The sequence below is a fragment of the Silurus aristotelis genome (assembly GCF_946808225.1).
Source record: "Silurus aristotelis genome assembly, chromosome: 12".
Classification (NCBI taxonomy): Eukaryota; Metazoa; Chordata; class Actinopteri; order Siluriformes; family Siluridae; genus Silurus; species Silurus aristotelis.
Genome location: NC_139585.1, coordinates 22,700,425 through 22,722,276, shown reverse-complemented (window position 1 = coordinate 22,722,276; position 21,852 = coordinate 22,700,425). Strand labels below are relative to the sequence as shown.

Below are 21,852 nucleotides of genomic sequence, written 5' to 3'. Positions count from 1 at the left end.
GTTATGGGTCTTGCTCAAGGGCCAAAGTGTGGCAGCTTGGCAATACCGGGGCTTAAACTATCGTCATATCACTGATATTATATCAGCATTGCTGTTATTGATATAATATCGACGTCAATGATATTGATATATCGCCATATCACTGATATTGATATAATTGTATATTCATATGATTATATCACTAATACTAATATTATTTTGTTATATCACTTTGATATTGATATTATATCATCAATGATACTGATAATATCTGATATTATATCATCCCTGTGATTGATATTAAATAATTACATCGCTAATTTGTGACACAATCAACAATGATATTGATATTATATCAAAATGTCAATTCCTCCTCACACTTATCAGTCTTATATCTTCAATGTTATATCGCCATATCGCCATATTGATGATATTGATCATATATTGTCATGCCACTGATACTGATGTTACTGATATCCTCGAATGGCTAATACTTATATCATCGCTGAAATTGAAATTCTATCATCATATGGTTAATGATAATAATTTATAATGATATGTCATCATATCACTGATATCGAAATTAATCGTTATTAATACATCTTCATCAATGATATATCGCTATTGCTGATATTATTGCTGATATTATATCTGATAATGCTGTAGATAAATGAACATTGTCAATATAATATCAATATCAGTGATATCACAGGTTAGCGATGTAATGATTCGATATCAATTGATATTGTCAATTATCCTCATCATTGATATTGATATTATATTGACATAATGTTCATTTATTTTCAGCATTATTAGTCTTACAGCCTCATTACTTATACCTGATACACTCAGATTGCATTGTGATATTGCTGATATCGGTGTCATATCATCAATATCATATCGTCATAACGGGTTACTGGTATTACGTTGTCGACAATATTATATCGTCGTATTGCCGTGATCAACGGTACATTGTCAGATATCAATATTATATCGTTTTTATTGATATCAATTTATCGCTGATGTCGATGAAATATCATCATAATCCATCAGCTTCATGTGAACCGGCTCACGATCCAAAATGCACGCAAATAGCAAGCTGTAAATCCCATTTAAACTAATAATACTGACCCCAGAGTCAAAGAAACAGAAAACCACAAAGTACATGAACAGACTCTGGCACACACACAAACAAACCACACACCACATGCACACACACACACACACACACACACACACACACACACACGCGCACATATATATATATATATATATATATATATATATATATATATATATATATATATATATATATATATATACATGAAGCGTGCAATGTTTATCTGGATTACCTGTAAGTTATTCATTACCAAATTCGTAGAAATATAAAAAAAACTTTGTTGGACTATTATGCAAATTCCACTGTGGGAGGGAAACTATTTTGGATTTTAAGAAATTGTAAGGTGGGGCGGTGGTGGTGGTGTGTGTGTGTGTGTGTGTGTGTGTGTGTGTGTGTGTGTGTGTGTGTGTGTGTGTGTGTGTGTGTGTTTAGGTGGGTGGTTTTTAGGGGGAGGTTTCAGCCTGACCCTGACAAGGCCTGGAGTAGGATGGAAATAAAAACAAGTATAACTTTGGATTGAAAACTAGGCAGCTCTTTGCTTTGGTCTTAAATTCTTAATATGACACATGGATGAGGCATGTGGGCTATTAAAAAATGCATGACCTTTTGTAATTCAATCTAGATTGTGGAATTGTGGGTGGACAAAAAAATCAACAAAAAACAAAACAAAAACCAAGACCTGAATCATCAAACCTAAAGTAGAGAACCGTGCACGTGGAATGAGAAACTATGGTCAGAGGTATGGAGAGGAAAAGAGAGGAAGAGAGAGGGAAAAAGAGATACATGAGAGTGATGTAAAGCTGAGATGTAAAGAGAGCTTATTTTTCCCGTGGTTCATGCAAACGACGAGTGTGAACGTTCGTGTTGGGGCTAATTGTATGCTTTTGCGCATGGAAAAACAGTAATAATTTTTACATACTGTTTACTTAACCGCTCATACAATCCTTCTCGAGTGTATTAAGTGATTAGTGTGGATGGAGCCTGCCTAAGCTTGTCTGTGCTTTCAATGTGCAGCACCAAAATGGATCTGACTGCAACATCTGGATGGCATTAATTACCTGCATTAAATCTAGCAAAGCCAAAGTACAGCAGAAACAGAGAGAGCGAAAACATGTAAAGCAAAGAGAAGAGAGAGAGAGAGAGAGAGAGAGAGAGAGAGAGAGAGAGAGAGAGAGAGAGAGAGAGAGAGAGAGAGAGAGAGTATGATCTCCAATGGAATTTGGATTTTGGGAAATTTGCCTGCTGCACTACTTCAACACATTACTTTATGTTCAGAGCAAACATCAGAGTTTTATTTCCAATGAAGACACAGGGAACAACAAAGAAAACTTCATATCCAATATAAATAGAAGCAAGGGAAATGGGGGGTGGGGGCAGAGGGGCAGGGTGGGGAGGGTAGGGGTGTCGATGTCTCTGGAAAGACTTAATGCTGAATCAAATTTAAGAGAAAGATTTGTTTATGTAAGCAGCAAAGCTCGAGACCCGGATCCGATTGCAAAAGAAAAAGAAACTGGGTTATAGGTAATTCTTACTTCATTTTAATTTTTTCCCCCCTTCCCTCCCCTTCTTGGATGAAAAGGCGCAGGGGATGAAGTGGGGAAGGGAGGGGGGCCATATGATGTTCCTCAATATTCTTAAAAAAAAAAAAAAGAATCATAAAGAAAGTTTTTCTTCCATATGCGTCTGGGATAATACATCTTTTTCCCCTGCACCCAAATATTTAAATGCTCTGTGAGCCACATGGTCGAAGCGGAGAAGCCGGTGCCCCCTTGCGAGTCCCGAATCCGAGTCGCCGTACGTCCCCCTGCCTGGTACTTTAAAAAGCGATGTGAAGTATTAATATTCTCTTCAACAAGCTCTCGCACTCAGCACACAGATGTCCCCGTTTTTTCCCAAAATATGGTATCAATCAAAGTCGGTTCTCCGAATGCTTATTAAATTCTTCTCCAAGAGACACTTGGCCACATGGATGCGAAATTAACCAACACACACACAAACACCCACACATTTGTTTTACTATCCTTATGAGGACCTTCAATTAAAACATTGAAATATCTCAAATTAAACCCCACCTTCAAACTCGGTCCCCAAAGCAATTTTTTCCTCTGCATTTTTCCCCCTCATGGATACCAACTGAATTCCCGTATAAAGTGAAAACTGTCTGATATCCGTCATCTTGTGATGACATTTGGGTATAAAAACATGCCATGGTATATACACACACACACTTCATTTGTTAGGGCTTTTTTTTTAAACGGGAGGAAAATAAATGACCCATTTTTACTGCCGTGTATGCGGTAAACACATCCTCTAAATGAGGCAGAGGATGAAATCGGAGAGTGCTTGCTCCGCACCAAAAAAAATAAAAGAAAGGTGAAACCCTTGGCCTGCAATTTGATTTACTTAAGTACAAATTATTAGCACTTCTCAACAATGGCTGCAACACGAGAGGGTCCTTGATGATAAACAACAATGGGCTGCTTTGTCAGTTGCTGCTTCTCTTTACCGAACGACAGGCTATCGTTAATTGTCATCCTCATCGCTATGCACCAATCATGCTCTAATCAGCTACACTACATTCCTGTCACACACACACAAAAAAAAAAAAAAAAAACAGTCATGCTGACTAAAGCCTGGCAACCCTGTAGATAAAGATACAGCCATAGCGTACATCTGCCACAAAACACGTTCCTCATGACTAGAGAACATTGTCTTCTTTCTCTCTGACATGCCGTGGTGAGAAAAAAAAACCCTCTTCATTCCATAATGCATCTTTTATGCCTGTGCTTCACACTGCAATCATTAAGCATATGCCCACATAATAATACTGACTTCCTAAAAATAAACGTCCTCAGAGACAGGAAATGAATCAGGAGAGGGGGGAATAACAGCACAACCATTACAGAGCTTCCATGGTACAAAAAAACCCCTCTTGAATAGTCCTTCCATTAACATCACCTATCTAAAGAGACACTTCAATCCTTTCTCTCGTGCTTTTCAAAGACAGTGTCCTTCATGGAAGAGGGACACTTATGTGTGAGTTTTATTTTTTAGGGGGGGGGGGGGGGGGTTGTTATTTCTAAGCAGGGCGGTGTTGTCTCGATCACCAGGAGGCACGGCTGTTAGAGTTGGGTTTTCTGTAGCACGCCACAGCCTGAGAGAAGAATGTGGCAGGCGTAATTGTTCAGGCTGTCGTCGGGAGTCATGTGACCCGCCGGGGTCAGGGTGAAACCCTGCGGAGTAGTGTCGAACCAAATTGCCCTCTGTTTGCCTATGGGGCGCCTTCGCCCCCGCTGACACTTTGCGCACAATATAATGCATTGTAATGGCGAAAGAATGGGGTTCCGGGGTTCTAATTACGTTCCTATAACAGGGTGAGGAGAAAACGTTTCACCAAGCTCGTATTCGGGACCCAATCACGTCCGAGGGAGACCTTTTAGTCAATTAAGCAGCCTTTGTTTCCTTGAGGGAGAGAGATTGACGTGTGGCCAGAAGAGCAGGCGGGCGAGGCAAGCCCTGTGGACATTTCCATTAAAAGACGGAGCAGATAAAACTGCAATTGGCAGGAGACTTCGGATCAACTTACTAAAAATATGTGTGAGCAAGACAGTGGGCGAGCTACACCATTCCTGCCACATTTTCCTGAAACGGACCCCTCTATGCTGGCCGCTACTCGCTAATGTACTGGAATCGTCTCAAAACCACTGGACAGCCCTTTCAAAATGCCAAGGATCTGGAAGGCACGTTACTTTCTCAGTAAAGTTAATGGTTAGGCTAAACGCGGGAGATTTTCCACCAAGTAACCTTTACTCTGGGCACACTAAAAGCTCCATGTTTTTCACTTCTTATTTGTCTCCTTTGATTTTTCTCATTTCTTTCTCTTTCTCCAATGTGCTGCACAACAAGCCAAACTTCGAAATCTACTGCTTTAACATGAGCGATGACTTCACGCATGAGTTCAGAGCGTAATAAATAGCGCACCCTTTTCGTGGAAGTTGTGAAAATGATGGCTTGTTTCAATGTGGTTTCAATAAGTTCTGTTTTCAAAGAATAGGTGTTTGGTCCAGAATTGTGCTAGGGTTATCTACAAGCTCTCAGAGTATCTACAACAATCTCAGAGTACATGCTTTACTAAAAGGTGCTGTTTCTTACAAAAACCCAGACTGCGTATCTGATATTTTTTTTCCAGTAATTCAGAGCCAAATCATGTGTCCTCTATATACAAGAGATAAACCATTAAGTACATTGGCAGCCATTTTCAAAACTGCAAAACTGCTGCTGCTCTAAGTTATTACATAAACGGCCCTGGAGCGAATAGGGGGAGAAAAAAAAAACTGCTTGCCTCGTCACCCACGAGTTAATCTTTTGGCAGAGTCACAGAATTGAAAGCCTCGACATAAATCCAAGGAACAATCGCGTACAGTATCCTTTCCGAGGACAGAGAACGCAGTACCAGGAAAACGAAATGTTGATGGTGTAATCATGTAGATTCAGGAATCTTAAATGCTGCCAGCCGAGGCGAAAGCTATCAATTAATATTAACCACATTGTTGTTGAGTCGCAAAAGGAATACTTCCTCCTTACTTGTAGAAAAAAAAAATGGGTGTAGGAATGAAACCAGTTATTATGGAACCCACACTAAAAGATTATGCGCTATTGGCAGACTCAAGAGTCGCATTAATCATTAGCATTCAGGATTTTTTGAATAAGAAATAAAACATGACATGGTGTGCTGTTATAGGAAAATAATTCATAATGGGGTGGATGATTTTCCTATTTTCCAATAACAGGATGTCCTAAAACATTTTTCTCCTCTTACACTCTAGCGATTTTGCCAACAAATGCAATTTTTCTATTATTAACTAATAACACATGCTTTTTTTTTTTTTTTTTTTTTTTTTTACTATTTTCAGTTGCAATAAATGTAGCTGAGCAGCCTCAACACAAGCCTTTTATCACTGACATTTCAACACTTTTCAGCTTTTTTCTAACTTAAAAATTTAAATTTAATTAATTTAAATAAAAAATAAAAAAAATGTTTTCTAGCTTACTAAAAAAAAAAATCAACAGAATATGTGCAAAGTCCAGAAGAATCCTAGCACTGGAAACTTCCCTGGTGAATGTTAAATAAAAATCTCCTTACAGGTAATGTAACTATGACAATGATAAACCCCTATTCAAACAAAACGTTTTCTTAATCTGTTTATTTAGACTTACATTATGTGGAGCATCTGCCAAGCAAGTCCCTGTAAATGAGTTGTTACTATAGTAACAATAACACTTTAATATAAACCTGTGATTTGAATACCAGCCGGCACTATTGGCACAGCTGCTAACACAGAAAATGAATCAAAAGCTTTCAGAATCACTGTGTTTTAACTGATGCCTCGTCGCGTTGGATTCACGGTCGTGTTAAGTGGAGACATGAGACACTACTGGTTCGTGTACAGAGACGTTTTTTTTTTTCCACTACTTCCTGCTCGAGCAACCCTTGTAACCAGCTGTTACACAATAACAGCAAAACGCAATGTTAGCAAGTCTAGCTTGGCACGTAAAAGTGTTTTGAGAACCACTTTAAGCTGCAAACAAGATCTCTCCTTTAGTGTGCCAGTGGCTGTATCACTTTTAAAAGGAGCGCTGACAGCAAGCAACAACACGCCACTCGAACGATAAAACCAACAGGAGGATAGACGTCACTTCTTCTTTATAGCTGCAGCACAGATTGGCAGACTGTAGTCTGGTTCTGACCTCAGAGAGAAAACGGTAAAGGTAAAAGATCACTGCTGCTGCTCTCTATCATGAGAAATGGTCTTCTTATCCATCTATCTTTCTATTGTTCTAGCTGAAGCTGGAAGGCTGTGCAGCCTCAGCTTAAACAATAAAAAACAACAGTTTGCCTGCTTTAATTAGAACTTGTGTGATCAAACTGGCTACCAGGCATTTATGCCTGCTGATGTGCCAGTGCCAGTACCAGCTGCCTTGCCCAAGCCTCCCCTGAGACACTTTACTAGTCATCCTGGGATTCAAATCAAATGGCAGAACTTTCAGTGAAGATGCCGGATTGTTTAGAGCATAGAGGTTTATTTGTTATGTAGGTGGTAACTTTCATTATCACACCAACCCACTATCGATCTACTCATCTGTTTAACCATCCATCTATCTACTCATGCACCATATCAACAATCCTTTAAGTCATCTGTCCATCAGGCTATTTATCTAACCATCCATCAATTCATTCCATGCACCATATCCATCAATCCTTATACTCATCCATGCAGCTAGCTATCATTTCATTCCATCACTCATATCACTCTTTTAACCATCAATCTAGACACACATCTCCATAGTTCAACTGTTCATAAATCTGTATTTACACGTACCTGTTTTTTCATTCCTCGGTGCATTAATTTGAACATCTATCCTTTGTATTTATCCATCCATCCATCCATCCATTCATCATCCAATTATTTAGTCATCAATTGAATACCCTCTATCTATTCTATTCAGGCACAATATCAGTCAGCATCTGTCCAACAAGCTAAATACCCATTCATCTATGCATTCCTCCATTCACCCATCCATCCTTTAATTCTTCAGAAATTCGTAATTTTTCCATTCATCTAACTATCTGTCTAAATGTTTATCCCCCTATTAAACTATCCCTCCAATTATTATTAGATCGATGCAGCCCTCTATCCAACCATGACTCCATTTATTTATTCATCATTTATCAATGGCATCCAACCATCCATCCATCCATCCATCCATCCATCCATCCATCCATCCATCCATCCATCCATCCATCCATCCATCCATCCATCCACCCACTCATTCTTAGAATAATTCATTTTTCCATTTATCATACTATCAGTCTATGTATTTATCTCTCTATAACACCATACCTCTATTTATTATTAGATCATACATCCTTCTATCCACCCATGTCTTCATTTATTCATGCATCATTCATCAATGGCACCCATTCATTCATCCATCCATCCATCCATCCATCCATCCATCCATCCATCCATCCATCCATCCATCCATCCATTTGAGTCAACTAGAATTGAATTTTCTTTTTTTCAGTTTAACATAACATCTTGGAGCCACCCATCTGTTTCATTATCTCTATATTATGAGCTTTTTTTACACATGCACCCATTTCAAACATAGTCATTTATTCATCGGTTCATCCAACTGTTCATTCCTCCATCCATCCATCCATCCATCCATCCATCCATCCATCCATCCATCCATCCATCCATCCATCCATCCATCCATCCATCCATCCATCCATCCATCAATTTATGCCTTAATCCTGTTTGACTAAACATCTCAGAGCCATCCATCGCTTTCCTTATCTATCAATACATTCATCTTATCATCTATCCACCTTAATCTATCCAACTACTTACAATCCACTCATCTAGGCAGCAATTCAACTATCATTTTAATCACTTATTCATTTGGCCCAGTTCACACTTTTTTTTAGCAACTATTTGAGCAGCCAACATTTATTTTGAAAGAAGATGCACACACCAATGGATACTGTCAATTCCCAGTCAGGGAGAAGTTTCCGAACGACGTCTGAGCATGAATGCTGCTTACCAAATTCGTCGCAGATGCTGTCATTCTCCAGCAGTGTGGGGTGCTCGAATGTGTCCCTGCAGTAGAGAATCTGAGTGTTGCTTGTGAGCGTAGCAATACCCCCCAAAGCTAGTACCACCTGGTCCGTCAGGAGTGAAGCAGGCCGCTCACGGATCCGTGCAATGATGGAGCGGTAACGACAGTACTGTGGATAGCTTAGCACCAGGACCCTCTTATCCTCTGCATCATCACCTGCAGCCACACAGAGAGAAAAGAAAGGTCATCAGAAATGTACTTTCTGTTGCTGACTAGGCCAGCGTGCCAAAGAGGCATTCTACAGTTCCATTTGTTCAAGGGTTGTGTGATAATATTTTTATGTTGCTTCTTACAACTAGCGTGTGAATTAACTGCAAGCTGCTAAGTCAGCTTGCGCAGTGCAAAAAAGGTCACTGCTGATTCTTGCCTTCTTCCTCCTACAGACTCCGTATATCTTTACCAGGCCTGAGGTACTGTATTTCAGAAGCATGGGGAGACAGAACCTGAAGTCATTTAGCTTATCTAACAAGATAGTGATGGGTGAAGGTCTGCTTGGGTTGAAGCACAGACATGCTAGATGCAACATTTTACAACTCATACTGCTGTTTTACCATGTCAGCCGTCTGTTTGGATTGGACATTGAAAAAAGAAAAAAAAAAAAAACAGCTAGACAGCTGGCAGGGGGCCACATCATTCAGTCCTGCATGATCACAGCTCTGGCAAGTTTTTCTATCTATCAGCCCTTGGTTGTGTCTAAAAAAACCAAGTTAAAAAAAACAAGCTCAAAATATGGGCTCTTAATATATAATATGCCACTAAAAACTCTGCGGTTCTCAATAGACTGGAGCGCTTCAGACTTGTCAGCAGCTTAGGAGGAGCTGCCAAGGAGCTGTAAAACACAAGCCACTGGACACAGACAAAGTGAGTTTACATCTGTCACCATGGTCAAAAGACACATTTTCCTGGGAAGGATTCAGAATTCAGAAAAAAAAAAAACAGCCAGGTACATGGAGGACGGTTCAGTTTCGAGGGTTACGAGTTCATTAGCAAATACCGAAGCTTTTTCGAAAGAATGCTTTATGGTTTCTCGTACTGTTTGTGTAGTTCATCGACAAGCAGGCTTTTGTGCTTGAGCCCCTGGCTAGAGAAACTCGGATAATTTTAAATGAACTCGAGAGGCTCTGGACAGAAAAAGCGACATGACGTGCTTTGATTTACCCTGTTTATCTTTTTATAGGACTTTTATTGCATGTCAGATGTGGTGCACATATTCCCTTCCTCTGAGGGATGAGTGAAATTGGTGCATTCGCTCGCTCTCTACAGTCTAGTGGCTTTCACTTTGTAGGGATTGTCCTCTCGCACTAAGCGTAGACCTCAATGCATCAAAGAATTACAAGACAGATTTGGAACGCGTCTGCCGCTTGTGCGCGTCTTTAGAGATCGATAGTACAGAAATCCTCGCTTTACAGTGGTTTGAATCTCGCGCCGCCGGTTTATCGCGGAATTGCGTTTGCCACATAACTAATTTGTTTGGCAGATTTTTCCGGGATAGCACGATAGACCCAAAAACTTAGAGGGAATTGTTTTTTATGGAGTTTTATGTTGGAATAATGAAATGTATTAATAAAAATATAATGATTCATTGTAAAATGAAGTAAAATGTTAATACAGTACAGTACTGTATACATACAGGGGGAATACTGTAAATGCCTGAGTGGTGCAATACCAATGTGAAACAGTTGGGGGCGAAGCACATTCCTAGCTTTTTGCTTCGAGTAACAAGCAAAAATCACGAGGATAAATGTGAAATCGCTGTCTATTTTAATGTTCAGGGAAATTTGTGCTATAGACATTTTGGAGATTTGAATCTCAAAGATGTACGTGAAGCACACAGACGAGCAAAGGATGATACGCGATCTGTATTCGTGTGCCAAGTATGAAGCGAGTCAAACTGCGATTTCTATTCACAAATTGGTCTCAGAGTTCTGTGTTAATCGTCTGGCAGTCAGCATACATCTTCCTGATTAGATTTTGCCTCAGGCCTGAGAGGATGGTTCAGGGTGATCGGAGTGGGGCGGGTTAATGGTTTAAAAAAAGAAGCCACAGTGATTTTATTCCTTAAATCAAACCTTTCCTAAAGAAAGCCATTGGTATTTAATTGGGGAGGTCTGCACTATCATTAGAGGCCACTGGAAATTGCATTATGCAATTTTCCTTTAATAGCCTTGACAAGAGGCCCTTGTCACAAGAAGAGCAGAAGGCGCTGTCTGGTCGCGAAAATCAACCGTCTAAGCTTTGCACGTCTTGTCGTATCCCTGGAAAGGGACTCTGTTTCTTTAAATATAGCAGTGTTCTTCTCATTTACAGCGCAAGTGCTCCACAAAATGTCAAATGACCCTCTGTGGGAATATATTTACATAACACCTCTCTACTCGGCGCCCCTGCCAAAGAGGGCCAATTAAACATAAAATGCAGGACGTATGTGGTAAAGCACGTCCGAATGTAATAATCATTAGTTATTTAATCGTTTAAAAAATTTTTTAGAAGAAAGGCCTGAGGGGTCTAAGTGTTGAGTCACGACCAGCGAAGAAAAAAATGCTCGTTTGTAAGAAGCTTTTGTTTTTGTAGGTTGTTAAGGAAGTGGAAAATATATGACTCGCTTATTTCCCAATGGGACAGAATGTCAAGTTATAAAATTGTCGGCGAAAAAGAAAACAGCCGCGAGCGGAGAAAGCAATTATAAACCACGCCACCACCCCCAGCCCCCACCACCAAAAAAAAATATATTATATATATTTTTATATATAAATATTTATTATATCTGAATTTTTTTTATTAGAACTACATTCTAATTATAATGTTTGGCTCATGGAAGACAGTGTGACCTAGATAAACATCTTATAATGGCTGTGTACAGCTGGCTGCGCTACCTGCCCGAGCTTGTTATGGAAGTTTACAGAGCCGTATCTCCAAATCACCTGTCAGCTTGTTAACTTTCTCGAAATGTGTCTGCTCGAGCTTGCTTTCTTTTTTATCCTGCGAATACAAATAAAGTTTCTTTGATTCTTTTTTTTTGCTCAATATTTTCCCTCACAAGTCCTGGCGCAGTGACTGGGCTATGAGAAAGATTAACTCCCAGTTTGTTTGTTGGCCACTTCACGTTTTTTTACACGTGTTTTATAGCTGACCTGGTCGATTACCAGCACCTGAAACAGAGGCGTCTGTATCTCCACGTGACACATTCCAGGGCTGTCCCACCCTTATTGCCGAACCGTATCCAACGAGCCAATCAGGCTTGACAGAAGAGCTTCAATAACTACATTTCTTTCTTTCTCTCTCTTTTTTTTTTCAAAGCATAGGTCAACACTTGATTAATTTAAACACAGAGATCTCAGGCTCGAGACCGAGAGATAGAGCGAAAGATAGAGGCTTGGGAATATTCTTGGCAGAAGCTGCTTATTATATGTCCTCATTACTGCAGCCTATTAAAGCAGATGAGCATTGATGCTAAGGTTATTGGCATGCATTATTATTGATACTAACACGCCGCACGCTGAGCAACTCGGCAGCGGGAATAGGGGGGGAAAGAAAATGTGTCATCTCCACGGCAACAGTTTTTTTAATGAAATATTTCTCGTCAATAATGGCTAACACAATTACACTTCGCTCACAAAGCCATGAATCAAACCGATGTGTTATTGTGCGCGGTATCTCAAACGTCTGTGCGTATGAGTGTGCGTTATTCAATCGTTATAATGACGCTTTGAGGCAGAAAAGGGAGGGAGGGGGAAAAAAAACTGCAGTTTTCCTGCTAAACAGAATGTGGAAACACAAGATTTTAGATGGGGCTGGTGTTATCGTGTAATTAATTTCCAATTATTATTAAACCGTGAATCAACCACAGGGTAAACCGAAGCAAATAACATCAGACTATTCAATTTGCTTAGTGTAACCCTTCGGAGTCATTGACAGGACGTAATTGTTTTTATGCACCGCTGGCTGGAATGCAAAAAAAAAGCAAGTTCGTAGATGAGCTAATGTGTTGCGCAGGGTTAGGGGGGGAGTGGGGAGGGGAGACGACACAATACAGGCCTGGATATAGCTTTGGACATTAACTAGGACGAATGTATTTATGCCGAACAAATATAGTAATGCAACGCAGTGCAGCGCTATTATTAATGTGCTGGTTTATGATTTAGCTTTGCAGACTGTTCAGATTCCATGCTGCTCCTGCTGGAGCTCCTTTGTGAATTGTCCTCTGGGTGTGCAACCTCTATAAAAAAAAAAAAAAAAACACAAAAAACAAAAAAAAAGCTAGGACGCAGCAGGACATCGGTCTGTCTTCACTGTCCCCAGGATGAAGCAGACAGTTAATCATGTGTGTAAGATACATGAAGAAAACCGATCGCTTGCCAGCCGTCTCTCGATACTAAATATATTGAGCTTTTTATATTTAAATGTCTCTAATTCACCTTCCAGTGGATTCGTCTGTCCCGATGGACAAGGCTGGCCTATTTAGAGTGCTGTGTCTGTCTTACTCTCGATAGCACCAGGCTCGTGCGGTTATTCTCACCCGAACTGGGAGGAAACTTTCAATTCAAAGCGGGTTCCTGGAAAAATCCATCGTGAGTTTGGGCCTGAGCTCAATTATTGAGAAACGCTCTTAGTCGCTTGTTAAATTTGGGTGATTGTGTTTCACGAGCCAAGAGCAACAGCCGGAGATCTAAGCGTAATGGATCGCAGGTTGCTCAAGACTCGCATGCTTCCTGCCTATCTATAATACTGCTCTTTATTCACCTACGTCCAGACTGCCTTCCGAGTCGTGCTGTCCTGGAACATTCCCCCCTTCATATACAAAAAAAAAACCACTCATTGATTTATGTTATGTGGTGAATTTTTACTGGTATGGTGAGTCCCACGTGAGTCCCGTACGAGCCCAAGGCATTCTGTATCGCTCCGTATAAATGCGTTCAAGCGCCAGGTTTCCTAAAAACGATCCCAACACCTGTGTCGCTGATGACGCAATTGAACAGCAATAGGTCTTAGAACGTATCTGGTACAACAAATAATTCCAGGGACTTCAAAAAAGGCATTTTATAAAATCCTAATTTACAACTCTGTCTTGTGTAACTCATTAAATCTCTTGGGAAAAAAGACAGCTACGTGTTTGCCAACGGAATTTCTGCTCCCAGGAGAGCAAGCAGAGAAAGGTTCGAATTAGAGCGCTGATGATGCACAGAGATAAGCAAAGCTGAAACAGTCATACAGTTAACCTGATGCTATATTGGTATTCCCAGGTGCAGCACAAAAAAGCGTAGCCCACGATACCGAATCAAGTCTTATTTAAAAGCATGTTTTTTTTAAAAGGAAAATTACGAGATAACCATGTTTGATACCTATTTTTTGCTCTAAATGTAAAATATTTAAAATTGCACCTCGTTTATAGTTTCTTGACACCTTCATTTTCGGTGCTTCTAAACAACCCAGATATAAAATGAAAGATCAATCTATAGTTCATAATCCAGGGACTTCATCCAACATTGTGGTTTCGCTCCAAGAGGTTAATATGGATCGCTTCTGTATGTGCATTTCAAAAGCAACAAGAACGTGGCAGTAAACAGGAGTCTGGCACATGTTCTCCTCTCATATGGTATTCCATAAAGGAAAGGTTCGCTTACTGTAAAACAGCCCCACCCTGCCTTGCCCCGCCCCACCATGCCACAACCTGCATCCTGTTCCACCGTCTGTAATCTGTGAATATATTCGTCTAGTTTGTATCATATAATATATCATTTGAGCAAATGACCCCGGAGTGGACATTTCTTTCTAAGAAAAGCCTGCCGTTGAAATTCAGTTCCAGGTTAGGATTGGAAACATTGTGCACTTTTGCTCCTATATAGTATTGTCAGAATTTGATTACAACACTTGTGTGATTAAACGAATAAGAACAAATAAGTCATATTGCATTTTTATTCGAGCTCAGAAACGATAAAACGCAATTTTCTCCTTCCTCTGCTTTCAATATTAAATCAAAAAAGGAATGAAGGCATCGTAACACGAGCGCAACACATCCTGACCTTTAAATCCTAAACGACTAAACACTTATACTGCACTGTAATATCGCTCTAAATAAGATAGATATATATTTGAACTCAGACATCAAGAAATTCGAAACGCATGTGTATTGAGTACAGGATATTACATCATGGCTGTAATTATCCCAATCACAAAGTCGAGGAGCATATGGGTGAAGCGCCGTAACAGATTAATAACAGATGGATTTGTTTTTTCAGAGCTCAAGTGGGAGAAGTTAAGTTTACTCAAATGTTTCATGGAAATGGACTGCCTCAGGTGATCCTGTTGTTCAAGCAACAGTAACTCGATCTGTAACTGCAGAAACTTAAGGCAGTCTGATGTTAGATCAGTAAACTTGGGTTTTGTGTTTTACAATGTATTGAGCGTGTGTGAGTCTGTGCGTGTGTGTGTTTGTGTGTGTGTTTGTGTGTGTGTGTGTGTGTGTGTGTGTGTGTGTGTGTGTGTGTGTGTGTGTGTGTGTGTGTGTGTGTGTGTTTTACTGTTTATTGTGTGTTCAGCACAAAATATTGGCTTAAAGTTCTCCAGCTACAGAGATAAAATCAAAATAAAGCTAGTTTCATCAGGCAAGCCATTTTCATTTGTTTACATAATTTGACACTATTTCCTTGCTCTAGATTATTAAATACTAAATTCAAATCAATTATCTAGCACTGCACAGTGACATGCAGGGTTACCGGGAAACCTAATTGGTTAGCCAAAATATATATCGTAGCTGATTTAATGTGCATGCGTAATATATGGCCAGCTAGTTAGATAAGTGCGCTGGCACAGACAGAGATATAAAGCCGTGCGTAGGAAGCGACTCATTATCACACAGTCATTATGCTTTTCTAAGAAAACTGTCTGAGTAAGGGCAATGTGTTTGCAGCAAATTGTTGACAACATGTAAATTCAACTGAAAATCGGTAACCTCTATAAAAATACACACCATCAACTGCCTGGCAACCCCGAGGGAGGAGCAGCATGTGGCGGCGAATCAACGTGGCTGCTCAACGGTAAACAAAATGCCAGTCTCAGATCCGGGTATACACTAAGTGGACAGAAGTATTGGGACACCAGACTTTCCAGCCAAATGTGGTTCTTTACCAAACTGTTCCCACAAAGTTGAAGGCACCCAATTGTACAGGATGCCTTTGGATGCCTTCAAACTTAAACTAGGAGACCCAAACGTGTTCAAGCATGACGATGCTTCTGTACACAAAGCCAGCTCCATGAAGATATGCTTTACATTGTTTGAAGTGGAAGATCTTCAGTAGACTGCTATAGAGCTTGAACATCTTGAAAACCTCTGAAAACTGGCTACACCCCAGGCTTCCTCACCTCCCCTACATCAGAACCTGACTTTACAAACAACCTAGTGGCTGAATGAGAACTAATGTCCACAAGCACGCTCCGAAATCTAGTGGAACATCTTACCAGAAGAGTGGAGGTTATTATAACGGCGTATGAGGACTAAATGTGGAAACGGATGTTCATGCACATGTACATACCAACCTTATGGTCAGGTGTCCACAAACTTTTGTCGTGTAGTGTATGTTACTTTTGTCATACTCCTCGTTTCTAGCTTTAGTCTTGCTTTAGCTTTTGTTGACTCCTCACTAATACTCACTTGTGTCTTTGCCCCCATTACATGATACAAATGAGTTTTTTAACTTAACGCATACAAGATATTATTCAGTACTGTTTAGTGTCTATATTGTATTTTGATATTTTGAAATATGAAGAGATTTTGTGTGTGTGTGTGTGTGTGTGTGTGTGTGTGTGTGTGTGTGTGTGTGTGTGTGTGTGTGTCTGTTTTGCTAGCATGAGATGTCTGAAAACTTTGCAGTGCGTTGCTCGATTTGATCAGTGTTCCCACATTATCTGCATGCCCCTGATTCTGACTAGTAACTGTTCTCCTGTAAGCCAAATCTCACCTCTGAGGATGTGTGTAGTACAGCAGCTGGTACGATTCGGTTCAGTAGCCTCACGCTGTAGATACAGGATCTGTAAAGTGTATTTTTGTTTAAATAAACATACCAAATGGATTTATAAAAAAAAAAAAAAGGATCTTGTCTTTTTCTGACTTTTAAATAAAGAATAGAACAGAACAAAAAAAAAAAAGCAATGATGACTGCTTACATAATAACCCTACTTGCCCATGTGTATGTATGAATGAAAGAAAAAAAGAAGAAACTAATAGCCTAATAGTTGACACAAAATCCTCTTGTTCCGGGCACCCGAGCCACTGATTTCTCCATCCATGAAATGTATCTTTCATGACACACAATGAGCACATTTACTCTGGACATGGACTGTGAAGACCAAGAGCTTTAGATGATAAGAATCATAGCAGTTGGCACAGATTTTCTTTTTTTTTTTTTTTTTTTGGATCGCGCCAGAATTCCTGCCGGTTTTGTGAGGAAACTCATGAGACTTTCTCAACATCTGATTCCACATTTAGTTCCCGTTTGCTGTTATAATAACCTCCACTCTCCTGGGAGGATGTTCCACTAGATTTTGGAGTGTGCTTGTGGAGATTTGTGACATAGCCGCAAGAGATTTAGTGAAGTCAGTTACTGATGTAGGAGGACTGTGGTGCAGTCAGCTTTCCAGTTCATCCCAAAGGTGTTCACAGGTCAGATATTTATAGCAGGCCACTTAAGATCTTCCACTCCAACCCATGTAAAGCATATCTTATGTAAAGCTTATTTGTTCACAGGAGCATTGTCATGTAACAGGTTTGGGTCTTCTACTTCAAATGAAGGGACAATTTCATGCTACTGCATCCAAAGACATCTTATACAATTGTGTGCGTCCAACTAGAACCACAAAGGGCTGGAAAACGTCCACTGTCCCAATACTTTTGTCCGTATGTTCTATAGGGTACTTCCAATTTCCTAGCAAGATACCCCCCAGATTCACATAATGTGCACTTCGTATGGATTTCATAAAGATTACTAATGTACAATTGGAACGAATATAATCCAACGTCCCATTACACCGTGGCACGTAATATTACGTCAGCTGTTGTGTTCATCGATGCAGGCGTGTTGAAGTGCGTAAATCCGATAATATCTCGTAATCCGGGGCTAAACACAAAAGCTAATTGTTCCGCTAACCTCTGTCCCGCTCCACCTCGTGGATGATATTTGAAATCAAATATTTATTCTTGGGTCCTGCTTTTAATAAGCAATTTAAATATGTATCAACTCGACTCTCAGTTGTCCGCAAAAACAAACAAAAATCGACTTCGATGTCGATACGATTGGACGAAAGCTTCCAAAATTGCCGCATTATATTCTCACACACTAGCCTTTGCTTGAACAATGACAGCTCTCTGTTTTAGCATGTGAGTCAGAGAGAGACGATTACACCGAGCTTTGGAGAATAGCGCGAGAGAATAGCATTTTACTCAAACGAAGCCAATTAAAAAGTATTTAGGATGTGACACAAAGGAGTGGATTAGATGCCAGGAGGGGATAAGAAGATACCATGCTATCAATGTGCCATTGTGATGATTTCTTCATCCACAGATGCTAGAAGACAAGGCCTTTTCAATTACTGCCCGTAGAAGAAATCGTTCATAATTATAGGAGCTGTCTCACACACACCCCCTCCCACACCCATACACCCACACACACACACAGAAAAAAAAAAAACGTACTTAGAAAAAGGACTTTCAGTTTTGTATGGATCACTGCTGCTTCCTATTTGTAGTGGGAAGAAAAAAAAAGCCAGGCCTTGCTTTACTCACAAGCCAAGCCTGATTACAGTTGATAAAGTAATGGCCCCCCTTTTTTTTTTTATTTTATTTTAAAAGAGCCCAGTGCCATATTTCGGGGTAAAGCTGCACGTATTTATACGTACAGAATAAAAGGGCACTGTCCTTGACAAATAGCTTTGACTACAACAGGACAATTCATACGAAATTGAATTGACTTTATGAACGCGATAAACAATTACCTGCTTCTAACATTGAGACGCTATTTTTACCTCTGACCCATTTACATGCTATAGAAGGTTACTGAGTTGCTTAAATGAATAGGATGCACTGATTTCGGTGGCTTGCACAGTATTAAAGGTCAAAACTGTCGAAGGGTTGGTCACTGATTCATGGCTGACAAGCGGATAAATGTGGAACGGGCGGTGTGACGTCAAGGGTGGCGGACGAAGGGGAATGGTGGGGAATTTGTCATGTGCATTGCTCATTGGAAAAAAAAAAAAGAATTTCAGCCATGCAACAGGCTACGAATCAAACAGGTTGCATGGAATGCATGCACCCTTTTTGTCTCTTCCATTGCTATAATAATTGATGCCATTCATTTACCCACTCTAACCAAACAATAACTACACCTTAACACGCCTTAAATGCGCTTTAGATATTAATCAGAAATAAACAAGATAGGAATCGAGCATAATTAAACCCTTTGCATGCACAATATCTGTGCTGCATAGAGAGCTTTTGGCTTCGATGAAAAGTTAACCAGTGTGTGCAATGCTGTGAGGAATCCTCTGGCAAATAAGAGGATTAATTAGACTCGAGATATAGAGTGTGTGTAAAAAAAGAAAAAAAAAAACCCCAGTGTGTTTAATATTTAAGAAAGAAAGCCTTCTTGAGTTTCGCAACCCCTCCACCCCTGCTGCTTTAGCCGATGTAAAAATGATTGGGTGGCGATAATAACAGATTAGTCATCCTGACTGAATGGGGCTTGGCACTGCACAGGCCATAAAAAGCCACATTGTGCTTTTCTGACACACTCAGCCTCCTCAGGTATAAAAGCATGATTCCACAATGCTTGCCTCGAGCTGGAGGGCTTACAAATGTAGCAGGACAATGATTTTGAATTGAATTTCTCCTAGTTAAGAATGTAGCCGAGTTTCCAGGTTAATAAATCGCCCTTTGGTTCGGCCGTACGCTAAATACACTGCTATAAATGAGAAATGTTTTAGAGACAACCGCGATTCACTTCCTGAAAAGGTCAGGCCCGGGAGACATGCGTGTTCGTTGCCCTCCGTTGCCACTATCTCCCTGCGCTCGTCCACATAATCTGCTGGTAGCAACGGAAATAGAGCAAAGCGACCAAAAACCAAACAGGACTGAAAAAAAGTTGACTGCGCATACTATTTGGTCTTAACCCACCCTCCCCCTCTAGTAGTCTTTTTTTTTTTCTCTCTTGTACAAGAAAAACACCCCGCAGAAAACCTGCGTCACTGTTATTAACAAACTAACAGACTTTTTCCACATCAATACCCAGCTTGTGGATTTAGAAAAAAGAAAAAAAGAAAAAAAAAAAAAAAAACGCTGGCACAGCTCCATGCTTTAGTCATAGGGGGAATAATGATATGAGCAGATTAGTGGACAATAAGCCCTGTAAACTTCCAGATGGGCCTGCCAATAATCAAAACATGATGACTATTAAAAAAAAACTAAATAGGCACAGCCACAGAGCTCCAGTGTATGGGCAGAGAGAGCCTTGTGCCTCTTTTTTTTTTTGAAGGAAAATGAAATGATCGTTCTGCAAAATAATCGCTGTTTGGGTTGGTAACTCAGAGTAAACACACGTCTCCAAGTGTCTCGTTCGTATGCTTTTAATGAGCTCTATAAATTGAATACAGATTCTGAAATATGATCATTTAAAACAAGGAAATGCTTAAAGGGTCTGAATAATGTTGTTGTTCTAAGCAGAAGCCACTATTTGCCACTTGCGATCCGGGTGTAGCAACACGATTTATATTTATTGTTGAATTTGTTGCCTTGCCTAAGAAAACTAGCGTATCATCTGTTTTTTCCCTTTTCACCCTAATTCTGTTTTGCCTGTGTCAGCACAAACGCTTCGCCGTTTCCACGACATATGAAAATGAATCTTGGTTGCCAGATCAAATGGCACACTCAGGCCTTTGCACGTGGAACGGCAATAACTTCCGGTGACTCCGCACTGAATACGGTCGGCTCGGGTGATTTACCGCCGTCTGTTTAGCAGCTGACGAGAGACCGGCTAGCTGAAAGCAAATCAAGTTTTTTTTCTGCAACTCAGGGAAAGATGAAGAGAAAACAGAATGGAATGCATGTATTGGGTCGTGCATGCCCAGCTGTATAGATTCAGGAGTTACAAAAAAACGTCTGTTTGCCGTTGCAGGTCCGAGCTGAAACCTGTAAATTCACCTGTAAAACCTGTAAATTTGTATTACGACCACATAATGTAAGTGCTACAACTTTATCTGTTCCTTCATGTTCTGCACGAGCTTATCCAAGGGTCGGACAAGAGCAGACCATGCAAATGGTCACAAATGTTGAGCTATTTTTTTGAGTTGCTCAGTAGCTCCTGGTTCCATAACCTCAAATGACTGTATAAGACTGTAGAATGGCAGTATTCATAATCTTTCACTCCAGTGCTCATGTTAGTTCTCACTCTCCAGTGTTCTGTATTGTTTAATGACTATAATCACATTTTTGATGTCACACAATAGAAAATGGGTTTCCCTTTTTGAGTCTGGTTCCTCTCAAGGTTTCTTCCTCATATCATCTAAGGGAGTTTTTCCTTGCCACAGTCGCCACGGCTGCTCATCAGGGATAAATACACATCATTCACCTTCACTGTTCAATTCCGTAAAGCTGCTTTGAGACAATGTCTGTTGTGAAAAGCGCTATACAAATAAATTTGACTTGACTTGACTTGACTTGACTTGACTTGACTTGACTTGACCATGCATGCACCATCAGGATATCTGACTTTTCCAGTCATATGTGGTTCTTCCCCAAACTGTGACTAAATTCTTTGAGACATACAATTCTATTTGATGTCTTTGGATGCGATGGCATTGATTTTTCCCTCCTCTTGAAGTAGGAAAACCAAACCTGTTCCATCATAACAATGCCTCTGTGCACAAAGCCAGCTCCAGGAAAATATGCTTTACCAGGGTTTTGGAGTGGAAGATCTTGAGCCTCCTTCTAGATCTAGAGCTCTGACCTCAACCCTTCCAAACACCATTCTTCGCCCCTACATCAATACAAGATTTGTGAATGAGCACAAATCTCCATTAGCACGCTCCAA

The 21,852-nt window shown here is 40.2% G+C and overlaps 1 protein-coding gene across 1 annotated transcript in view; it reads right to left on the bottom strand.

Moving 5' to 3' along the window:
- Window positions 1-21,852, bottom strand: part of arid5b (AT-rich interaction domain 5B) — a 99,482-nt gene that overhangs the window by 54,822 nt on the left and 22,808 nt on the right. The window contains exon 4 of the mRNA XM_083556904.1: window positions 8,708-8,938. Coding sequence (XP_083413030.1) covers window positions 8,708-8,938 — 231 coding nt within the window. The remainder of the gene's footprint in view (window positions 1-8,707; window positions 8,939-21,852) is intronic.